This window comes from Lagopus leucura, unplaced genomic scaffold (assembly GCF_019238085.1).
Source record: "Lagopus leucura isolate 7727_CA_CO unplaced genomic scaffold, USGS_WTPT01 Super-Scaffold_100002, whole genome shotgun sequence".
Classification (NCBI taxonomy): domain Eukaryota; kingdom Metazoa; phylum Chordata; class Aves; order Galliformes; family Phasianidae; genus Lagopus; species Lagopus leucura.
The window spans coordinates 49,687,424-49,699,739 of record NW_024962263.1 but is presented as its reverse complement, the minus strand read 5'-3'; the positions used below and the strand labels follow the sequence as shown (position 1 = coordinate 49,699,739).

The 12,316-nt window shown below is 36.5% G+C and overlaps 1 protein-coding gene across 6 annotated transcripts in view; it reads right to left on the bottom strand.

The window, feature by feature from the left end:
* ASXL3 (ASXL transcriptional regulator 3) overlaps positions 1-12,316 on the bottom strand; it is a 129,968-nt gene that overhangs the window by 31,445 nt on the left and 86,207 nt on the right. For all 6 annotated transcript variants that reach the window (XM_042869117.1, XM_042869118.1, XM_042869119.1 and 3 more), the window contains exon 9: positions 8,268-8,431. In XM_042869117.1, coding sequence (XP_042725051.1) covers positions 8,268-8,431 — 164 coding nt within the window. The remainder of the gene's footprint in view (positions 1-8,267; positions 8,432-12,316) is intronic.

Genomic DNA, 12,316 nt, shown 5'->3' with positions numbered 1-12,316 from the left:
TCAAAGATGTTGGGGCAAGATTTCTACACTCAGTGACCTTCAGCTTAAACAAGTTCTACCTTCTGTGTTTCAGTCTCCAGTCCTGTCAACTTCTCCCTTCAGGTATTTACACACATTGATGAGATACCCCTGAGCCTATCTTTCTCCAGGCTAAACAGGCCCAGCTCTATCAGCCTCTCAGTCATCTCAATGGCCTTGCACTTGAATTTTCCAGTACCTACATGTCTCTTTTATCCTGAGGAGCCCAGAACTGGACATAGTATTCTAGGTGTGGCCTTACCAGGGTTGAGATATATCACTTGGTCTAACAAACTCCCACTCCCATCAGTGTCATCCATGCCACTGGCCTCTCCTCTGATCCTGCTCCACAAGCTCTCAATCAGACTGTAATCTATCCCATAAAAGAGTTCCATTACGTATATACTGCTCCTTTCCATAGGGGGCAACCAATCCTCTTGTTTTCGCTGTGTTTTTCCTGAAGAGAACCAAACTTTCATAAATGGTTTGATATATCTAAAAAAAGAGAGAAAAACACATGCAGAGAAAGGCACAGTACCGTAATGACGATGAGAAGAAAAGAAAAAGTGGGGGAGAGAATAAGTAGTAGAAAAGTTACCGATTACCAAGTTGAAGATGAAATGCTGTTTTCAGGTCTTGAGGACACAGATGGTAGAAATGTGAAAGAAGTAATACAGTTAGAAGATACAGAACATTAAAAAAACACATCAGGACTTGCCAAAAATGCAGACACAAAAAGATAGCAACTGTTTCTTTGCCTGAAGATAAGGAACTCTTAGAGGCTCATCTCAAACACAACAGTACATGCACACATTTGCTCACAGCACTATGACTTCGTAGAAAAATCGTTCTTTCAATCTCCATGTACTTAAAGCCAAAAACAATGGAAGAGATTTTGAGTTTAAAGTAGGGATATGGGAGTATACGAAAACTACTTTTGAGAAGATGCAATTATCATGGTCCTTTTGCTGTTCCGACCACAAAATACAAAAGCTGAGAAATACAATAAGACAAATACATCCAACACAAAGGAATACAGCAGACAGCAATAGATCTGACTTACAAGTTGCTCCCAGATCAACAGACTCAGTCATGCCAGCTTCATATTTTAGACAGGTAATATGGGAAAACACTTGCTTATACTAAGCCTCTCAACTCATTGCAATTCTCATGCAATACAACTTGAGCGCTACTGTTTGCTCTGTGTAATCTCTTTTCCACACATCCCACTTTTCAGAAGCAGAGTATACCCTGACGCAGAATAAGGTTAAATTTTATTTAGCTCTCATTATGTGATTATTAATTCTTCTAAGTAAAACTCTGTAATTCCAAACTGACCACCAGCATAGCACAGTTTGTCCTGGAATGCAAATACAAAGACAGATTCCAAAGATAGATAGTGAAAGTAATTCTAAATATTACTTCTGTCCTTTAAAAAACAACTAGACTAAACTTAGAAGTAAAATACCTGAAGATGAAACAAGAAAATATCTACTATCATAGGAATAATTGCTTCAGACAACAAGATGAGAGGAGGAAGAAGAGTCTTTTAAAGAAAGAAACAAAGACATTTTCAATCTTCACTAAAGCAGGAAATATGTCAAGTAAGACTGGAAGAATTGCAAACATATGTTTTGAAAATGAAATGTGACTTGCTAATTTAGACCTTGTCTAGATCAAGAAGACAAATGGGATAGCTATATTCATTCCAATACACTGCAGTGTCAAAAACGACAATACAATGCAATCTGGTTGGGCTCAGATGCGAGAAATTAAATGAAAAATTTAAGGAGAATAATGAATCTGGGAAAATGAAAAGATAAGGAAAGTTTCAAAATGAAGTAAAAAATAAGTAAAATATAAGGAAAATGAGAATACATAGCCAATAGTACTTTCTAAATGCATTAAAATTACATACACCATACAGTTACCAACCCCAAGCATGTCAGAACATGTAACAAACTGCAAATATCTATAAAGGTAGAAGAGATATGTAAATGTGGGAAAAAAGTAAAAAAAAACAAATATATGCAAGCTGTGATCAAGGCAAACATGCAACTTTTTCCAAGAACAAGTTTTAGAGAAATTAAGAAATCATGAAAATATCTAATAATGTTTATATGCTGGGGAAGGTACAGAAAAAGCAATAGAAATATAGAAAAAGCAAAAAAAAAGTAGATACAGGCCAGTATCTACTCATCAAGCTTTTGATAAAAATAAACGACATACACCTCTGGCTCAGAGAAACAGGAGGTGAGGGGTTGCTACATGCAAACATCTAAAATTAGTCTGTTGTTCTGATGAGTATTATAACTGAAAATGGTGCATCCTACCCCTTTTCTTTTGTAGTCGTAATAAAATATTGTCTGCCAATGGGGGGAAAAAAAGACTTTCCGTTCTTTAAACAAGAGAGAGCAAGCTAAAGAAAACTGAATTGGAACAGTTTGCAGATAAAAAACACTCTCACTAACTGGGAAAAAAAGCAATCTCTTTTACCCTTTTTCTTTAAGCAAGGAAAATATAGTAAATAGAGATACTGAAAGGAAGAGAGAGAGGAAGGGAGGGAGGGAAGAACAAAGAGAAGAAGGAAAGGGGAGAGAAGAGAATAAGTGAAGATAAAAAGAAGGACAGTGACTGCAGCAGAAGTATGGATGGATCACTTCTGTTTGCTCTCCTTTCCAGTGCACTCCATCTACGACTCTTCTGTAAGTCTCTAGGAGGCATACTCTGTTCTCCGCATTAACTCCAGGGCAGGCCTACAGTGGCAACGCTGGAGGCACCGCAGACCAACTCTTACCTTTTATTAGCATTTTGCAAGGAAAGAACAGTTGAAACAGTATATGTTTCATTAATGCAATGCACCCTTAATAGCCACATAATTTGAAGCATGCTAGTCCCTTCTGTCTATGTATGTTACCATTTATGTCCACATATTAGTTACACTCTCATAATAAAGCTCCAAGCACAGTCTTTTAAAAAAGGGATTTGTGTAAATACTCCCTCACTGGAGGAGAGTGGTTTTGTCAATTATTTTCTCTTTTTAAAGTACCGTTATTCAATAAATATAAACAGAGCGGGAATTGCACAAAACATCCACTTTCTTAGCACTGAAACCTATATAAAACTTGGAGAGAAGGAGAGGGGAACAAAAGCTTCACTAGTTCAAATATGGAGAAATAACATGAGCCCGGGGCTCTCACAAACCAGAAGAACCTGAGGAAAAAGATATTGCGGAGAAAGCCACGCCTCCTGGACCTTAAGCTTCGAGCTGGCATGGAACCACTGCTGGGCCCTAAGTGGCTATTCTGAGTTGAGCACTGTATCAGACAAATGTAACTGCTGACACTGCTGCACTAGGTATTTGTGAAGGTGAGAAATTCTGCAAGTGTGAAAAGAGCTTGCAGAAATGAAAGAATTTCAACAACGTGGATGCAGGATGGCAAAAAAACCCACAGTGCTCCAGTTTACACTTCTGAAATACGGTGACCAAACCTACAGAAAAAAACAAACAAACGTGAGAATCAAAAATGTGAACTTCTAGGTACGTAGAAGTGCTGATACTGAGGAGGACCTGAGAGGATGACTGCAAACAAGAGAGCAAGCATGCCATTACAGCCTCCATCAGAACAGCCACATCAGACTGCAATTACAGTGAGCCCTGCTGGGCTGCACTAGGGAGGCTAAAAGAATATTCCTGTAAGCTAAAGCCAACAGCGATTTTAAATTAAAATCCTTCAGCCTTCATTTCATGTAAAGTTTGTTGTTAATATATGAATGTGAAATGTGCAGACTTATCCATACAGCTGTGTTCGGGGAAAAAAAAAAAAAAAAGAAAATTAATTAACAGGCAGTGTAAGGACAGAGGAAACAGCTGGGGAAGTAACTTTCTGAACAGCGATGCTCTCTAGCACAGCTCTGAAATTGGAGCCCTAGAACCTTACTGAAAAGGCAGTGCGTGTGCTTTGAAGTTTCTCCATCCATCTAGTCCATAAGAGAGCTATATTAAAACTACCCTACAAAGTTGTGCAAATAAAGCAGATTACAATAACACTGTACTATCCACATTAACCAATAAAACCAAAGAAAAAATGTCACAGAGAAATGTGGCAGAAAATGACCTTAAATTACTACACACACAGGGGTATCAATTTAACAGCTTTTTAAATACACTAATGTGCAGAAGGTAAGTAACATTTCACCCTCTCCCTCAACATTCTCCTCTGAACTGAGTGCTTTTGTTATAACCCTAAAACAATTTCACTGTAGAACTCAGACATGTACAGGAACATAATAATAAATATTTGAAAGCTAGTGAGTTTTCTGATGATAGAGAATTGAAAAGGACAGCTAAAAGGTTGTGGCATTAGAAGAAAAAGGCAGCTGATGTATGAAATGGTAGCAACTGAGCTACTACTACCTTTTAATTCCATGAAGAGATGTAAAGCAAAGCTGGGAGGAAATAAATACTCAAAGGACTAATTTCTGAACAGAAAGAAAATGCTGGAAATATCATCTTAATGTACTGATGAAGTTAAGAAAGCAAAGAGAAAGATGGTGAAAATAAAGCTTCACTTCTCTCTTCTAATATAAATCTAATACACAGCAAAAATACATTAGATTCTGTTGAATATAAAGACTAAAAACAACATCAGTTTTCCGAATAGGATGTACCAGATTTCTCCCGTCTTCTGCAAGTGAATGCATTTTTCTACAGTATTTATTCCTCTTCTCTGCAGAACTCACTGATGTGCTTGGAAGTAGCAGCATTTTGGGGTACAGTGTTATTGTTGTTTGAATGATATTACGCTGATTCAACCTATTCAAAAGCAAAGAGGTTTTGAAAAGGAATTCTATATATAACTTTCCCTTTAATTACTTCTAACTATTTTAAATAAGACAAAGAAAATTACTAGTTGACATTGATGTCCATTTTTTCAATGCAAAGTGAGAAGGAACCTCTGAAAGGTGACATAATCAACTTGGAAGTGACAGCATCAACTTATATTCAGCAGGTGAAGAGAGAAACACTGAACTTGAGCTGAACGTGACACAACAAGATGCTATAATGGCACTGACCCAGGAGACAGTCATTATTTAGAAGTTCACTGATTTGGAAACAAGAAGATTGCAGTATGTTTTGACCCATTTTAACATCTTTTGATTTGTAAGTTGTGTTTTTCTTTTTAGTGGATTGGCTTACTATAAACCTGAAATAACTCAAATGCATTTGGGCAATATTACACAGCCTAAGTCCTTCGTAGAACCATAGAATAGTTTGGGTTGGACAGGACCTTCAACACCTTCCACTAGCCCAGGTTTCTCAAAGCCCAATCCAACTTGTCCTTGAGCACTTCAACGTATGAGGCTTTTCTCAAAGAACAGTTAAATTTAGAGATCTGCATTTAAATAAATGCCTTCACAATCTGTAAGATGTAGAATGATTAAGAAAAGAAAAATTAGCGAATTTGTTTCATAAAACAATTAAAGACAAGATAGAAATTTTGGTAGGGTAACTCCTATTGTCTTAAATGCTCTTCATGAATAAGTTTGGTCTGGTATGACATTATAAATTAATACACACATCGGAAGAGGCTTTGAGATCCCTGGTGATTGTTTTGCAGGAGTAAATTCCCATCCTGTGTGAATGGGTAGGACAGGTATTAACTGTAAGAAGCTCAGGAGAACTCAGTGTTACCAGCAGAGAAAATAAAGGATAGGGAGTTAAATCCTGGAAGACCAGAATTAGTTAAGCACTTACAGACCTTGTTGATGTAATAAAGCAATCTAGATACAAATAAACTTCCCACTCTGAAGATCAAAGTTTGCCGAGAGGTGATCAGAAAGGTGTTTATTATATAAAATTATCATATTGATTTATTAATAATAGAACTATTTGTCTGATGAAAATTTCACTGTTTTTCACTTGCAGATTGTTCAAATTAGAGTTGAATAGAAAAATTATTTGCTGGGATTTATTATAATTGAAATCCTTTATGCAAAGACTTTGCTACACTTACATGCTTTATTATTGACAACTCAGCCATCTAAGTCTCATAATGAATCCCCCAACAAGCTCCTGAATCACTGAATTTTAAGGTTTTTGAGCTCTTGAGACTATTTAGGTTGACAAAGATCTAAATACCTGCAGACATGTTGTTTCCAGTATCTAACAATGCAAAATTTTGGAACAGCCCAGTAATCAGAAAACTCTGCTCATGGCTGCTTCTGTGAACAATGTCCTCATATTATTTCACTCAGAACCCAAATGAAAGCAAATAAAATCTTTGGTGAAACCTTGCTGTCAACATGCTGAATTTTTCTCAAAGGCATTTTGAATAGAAAGAATTATACACAGAACTCACTGCTACTGAAATCAAATTTAAAGTAATATAAAAACTGAAATCAATTCTTAATGTGGATAACTGATAGCCAACATCAGTACAATAGTTCTTACACTCTTTCCATTCTGGCATAACTTTCCCAAAGCTCCCTGCTTCATGTAGCCATGAAGGGCTTCCAAGACTCTTCTGCAAATAACTTGGAAGCAAAAGAAAAAATCAGAAGAAACCTCCTGTGAAGTTCCCAATTTGGCCCCAAACTTTTTTTGAACATATTCAAGTAACTGGGTTTAAGAGAGATATTATTTATTTATAATTAACACTTACATATACAGGAAAAGGAAACCTCAGTTCTCTTAACAAATGGTTTCTAGAAATGCTTATTCAAACTGACATATGCATGACAAGTTTCAGCTCAGTATGATTTGAGGAGGAGGAGTTATACCACCCAGAAAAATAGTGTTTATGACAGAAACGACAAAGGCTCATTCATCATAGGACTTTTCTGGGTGGAACAGTAATGAAGCTTAAATGAGACTGCACTTCATTAGTAATTCATTTCACAGATCACTATATATACACAAATAGCATAACTCTATTACATCCTCATCGTACCATTCGTTACAGTACTTCATATACTATATCCACATGACAACATAGAAATGCAGCAATTTCTGGGGAAGAGAACAGCCACCAAGTGTAGAGCAGCACACAGAAAGGAAAACCATCAGCCAGAACCGCAGAAGTAGCAACGCTCACAAGAAAAGGACAGCACGAAACAACTAAATTGAATGCTCAGAGACAGGCCGTTAAGTCAAATAGTTTTACTCCATTTTTTCTTGACTGATGTCCCATTTGATTTAGAAAGCAGAAATAAAGGAAGAAGACTGAAAGAACCTGCCATTCTCAGTAAGACCGACTAACATCAGAGGCTCTCACCAGAACTTCCTGACTGGAATTCACTCTCACCCTCACTTGATCCTTGAGCTTTGCACTGGTGTTTGCCATTTACCAGAGGAATGAAAAGCACATCAGTTCATTTGGTTTCATCAGTCCGTATCTGGAATGCTGCTCTTTAGGTATAGAAAACGACACGTTCTGAGATGCAACTCTCTCTCTACTATGACTTCTGCTAAGTAAGAACTCGGCACAGATCATTGCTACTTTACTCTCCAGCAGGTAACAATCCTCAGACTATCACAACTGGAGGCCAAACATTTTCATTAATCCTCAAGAGATGAATGAAGACCTTGGCCTTCCATATGCATATTAAAACATGGTATTCTGTACAACTCCACTGAATGCTATGAGAAGAACAAAGACAGGACACCTGTAAATGTCTCAACTCTTTTTTGCTGATTTTTTGTGATGAATTATCTTGGGAAGCAATAGTGTTCAATGATGTAGTGTTGGACCTTTGAAATAACATTTGTAATGTATACATTATGTGAACATTTTCTGAAACACCGACTAAAAGGAAATGTGTTACTTTTAAATAGTGAGTATGATTAAATTCATTCTCTTGATTTTCTTGCCAAAATTTCAGCTGTAAGAAATATATTAAGAAGGTAAATTACACATCAGTTCTAGAGCTTCCAGGTTTAAAAAAAAATATATTTTTATTTTATTTTTATTAGTAAGAAAGTTATAAGTAAAGCCATTGTACTTGCAATGCTAATTAAGCTAATTAAGAAATCTGACAAATTCAGAAGATCTGCAGAAGCTGGTCAGTGTTGAGGTAGACTTTACATTCATTTTACATATAACAGTTTTACCTAATAGAAGCATGGAAATACTCTTCTTAGTCTTCTCTAGAACAATTCCTAGTCAATCAAGTCAGAAAATGAAAACACACTATTAAAAAAAAAGTCTCAATAAGTACAGAAAGAAATATTCCATGTTTCTACTTACCTGTCTGTCTACTTCTGGAAGCAAAAGCAGGAGGTATTGTTGAAAGTGCTGAGGTAAAGAAGCGAAGGTGTGTTTATTTATTAAAGCCCTCAGGTTGGTGTTCACTAGAATAGATCCTGGTGTTTCTATGTCAATATCCTCAGCTTTGGTCCATTTCAAATGTCCTGGAGAGAAAAAAAAAAAAACAACACAACAAAGAAATAATTTCAAACACATATAAAGAAAGAGAATAAAAACAATTCCTGTTTTTATGCTTTTAGTTTTCATCAGTTTAATATAGAAAGCTCCAGAGAAATGGTACTCTCAGATGGTAGCAGCCTTTTTTTTGCTCACAGCTTGTTTTATATTTCCTGTATTTCTTTCTCGAGATCTTACAGCATCCATGTTCCAGTCAACAGCACAACAGACACATTCTTACATTCAGATCAAGAGATCAACTCAACTCAGCAGAAGCAGATAATTTTCCTGTCATCAACATAATTCTATTTCCAAGCAAAAGGCTGATGCCAATCAATTATTATAGAGAGATTTTCTTGGGCCTGTGCCCCGCATTTGCAGTGCACTATGGTTTGCCTAACTCAGTCCACAGACTTGCTAAAACCTACCTGTATGAATAGACAGTTATCACAGAGGTGAGAATATCTACAGTGTTAATTTCAAGTTTGAAAACATGTATTTCTCAGAATTTTTGTTAGAACCTATGATCAAAAATGAGCAACACAGAAAAGACAACAGCAACAATTATCAGAAGTCTACAAAACAGAGTCCGTGAGGAAAAACAAGACAAAGACTACACAGGAGGAAGGGGAAAATATATTAAAAACTGAATACAGGCATAAATGTCTTCCTACTGCCCACAGTCTAGAGCAAAGGAAGTGTTGCACAGTATGAAATATTACTGTCAAGGTAATACAAAGCTTTCAGCCACCTAGGACATTAGATTATCATAGAACTGTATAATATCTTAAGTTGGAAGGGACCCATAAGGATTATCAGGTCCTACTCCTGGCTCCACATAGCCTCACCCTAAAATCAGACCGTATGTCTGAGGATGTTGTCCAGGTGCTTATTCAATTCTGGCAAGCTCTGTGCTGTGACCACTGCCCTGGAGAGCCTGTTCCAGGGCCCAACCACCCTCTGATGAAGATATCTCAGGAAAGGCATTTCAGTCTTCATCACTGGAAAACTTTTAAGAATATGCAGAGAAATATCTGTCAGGAATGACAGATGTACAAGCTGATTTTGCCTTGTGACTAATGAATTTGGGTCACTACTGGAAGTCCCATCTGGCCTAACTTTGCTTTTATTTCTGTGATAATACTAATAGACAAAGCCCCTTAAAAAGCAGCTCACTACTGCTGCCTGCATCAGGATATATACATACTGCTATGAACCTTTTTGCCTTCCAGTCTTAACATACTATGATACACATTACAGGAATGGAAGAAGTAAGGAGCATAGGAGGCCATTACAAATCAAAAACTTCTAACTCTTCACAGGAGGTTTTGATCTGTTGTACTTTCAAATATTTCAGAAATGATACAAGAGAAACCTTGTGGCAAGAATTATAACTGTTTTGTTAAGAATATTTATATTTTATAAATATGGATATTTGGGCATATTAGGAAATTCTCAAATGGTACAAAGTGTTAAACTGCTAACATTAATAAAAGCAGTGCTGTTACGCTTTAGATTTCTTGGAAGACTATGATCATTTATCCTGAAAGGTTATAGCATCACCCACAAAGTGCAGAAATGAAAGAAACTGCAATAGATTTGTAAATTCTGCAAGCTCCCCTTCAGTCACAGCCTCCCACAAACATTCTTCTAATTTCCTTTTACTTTTTAGCAAACAATAGTAACTGAATGAGACAACCGTTACTTTGCATTCAGTACATATCCTTTTCCAACTCATTTCTAACATACTGTATCTCTGCACAGCAAAATCTCCACTATGAACAAATGAATGCCCTGTTATAAAAGACAACTGTGTGGAAGAAGTGCTCATTTTCATGAATGCATCACAGTAAAATGTCCTCACCATCTGTTCCACCCACAAAATATGAATGCAAAAAGAACACAATCTCCAAGTGTAGCACAAGTAGTATGATGTATCCAAATGCAATGCCTGTATATATATTCCTTTCTTTAATCCATAAAGCAGACACATCTCTATCTTCTAAGTAACTACAAAATGAAGTAACATTTTCCCCAGTTGATGCTTCGGATTATGCCATACGCATATAGGTGGTCCAAACCAAAACAGAAGATATGATTGCAAAGTCAGTAACATCCAAAATTGGTAGGTATTTTAACAGTGAGAAGAGACCAAGACAGTACCAGAAACTCACGCCTAATTCTGTGTGCCTGAGTTACACATTTTCCAATTATTTAACCTCCTACCATTGCACGTTGCTATGGCTGCTTTATCAACATGAGGAAGAAACACACACACTACTCCTAGGATAACAGGCTAGCAGATCACTGTGAGTGGCCAGCATAGATATGGCAAAAAAAAAAAAAGGGGGAAAAAAAAAAAAGAGAAGATCTGTTCAGAAAGGCAACAAACTTTCTCTCCTGTATCCCTCCTAGCTTTAGGACCGTTGCTGTAGGTTTCAAGTTCGTAGTCAGATTTCGAGAAATATTTCAGAACAGCAGGGAAAGTAGCAACACTGTGGAATGTGACTGTACACCTCCACTGCGTAGCTACTCATAACTCTGAGAGACAGGAGTTTATAACAGAGCATTTGTCAATGTTTTTCATGTTGTGTTTCCACAGAAAAAGACACTTTGAGTCTTTATGTAGCTGCTACCACAGTTTGGGGGTACCTCTGGCCAGATCAGAAATAGAACCTGGAGGATAAGAGAGAAAGACAAGCTTACAGCCTTAGAAAATAAGAGATTAGTCTTCAAGATAAAGCACTACTTATGAAAAGGGTGAAAAACATATGTTTCTACATTGAAGTATGGGAGTCAAAATAGAAGGACAGAAATCACAGAAAACTTTAATCTTTATGCAATATATCCCACGTTCCAAGGATGGTACCTCAAATGGCTGCAGAATTTATTCTGAAAGCTACAAGAAAAAAAGATTTAATGAATTCATTCTGTATTTGGTACCAGAGGCCATATTGATGAAATATCTAGGGATAGGGAGGAATGGATGCATCAAATCACATGTCTCAGTCTCACAGCTAGAGAAAAGTTACAGGAAATCATCAGAAATTGAACATATTTTTGCAAAGCAAAAAGGCAGTATTATCTGTTTTGAGTAACACCATTTGATCAACAGAGACACTACATATCCATCTGAGATCAATAAATATTCTGCCAGAAGATTATATATGAAATCAAAATACAATTTCCTGGAAGTCTGCGATACAATGAGGTTTGTATAAAAGAGTTCACCAGAAACTGGAAACAGAGTATTTAACAAGCAACCTATAATATTGAGCAAGTATCTTCATTATTTTGCAGAATTGTTATATAAGAAAATAGATGAGGCCGTTCATAAAGAAAAACAATCCTATAATGAAAACAGGCATTAAATAATTTTGGGGATTATCCAGCCATTATGAAAAACTTGTTTGCAAACATTTCCAATGTGGTCACATTGTGAAATTCTTCTCTAAATGATTCAGCAGTCTGCTGAATGCAAAAGGTCCTCTGTAAAGAAACATTTATGTAATTATTCGACTTTGCTTTATACGAGACAAGAGTCTTAGTGAATAGTACTTTTTCTGCTCCTTAGGGAACATTTCCAATTATGTTTTGTGCAGTGCAGAAAAAATTTCTCCATCACATGGAGCTATTGGGACTTTACTCTTTGCATCTCTTCAGAGAAAATTCTTCATTAATTACAGATCAGCATTCACGAATCTTGGTAAATAACATGGAAAACAAAAAACAGAAACTGTATCTACAACCTCAAGACATGTAGCTTCAAAAATAATTTAGGATCCAGCAGAAGAAACAAATCAACCAAAGAAACAGAATCAATCAAAAATGATGTGCCAAACCTCTACATGACACAGAATAATGCAAATGAA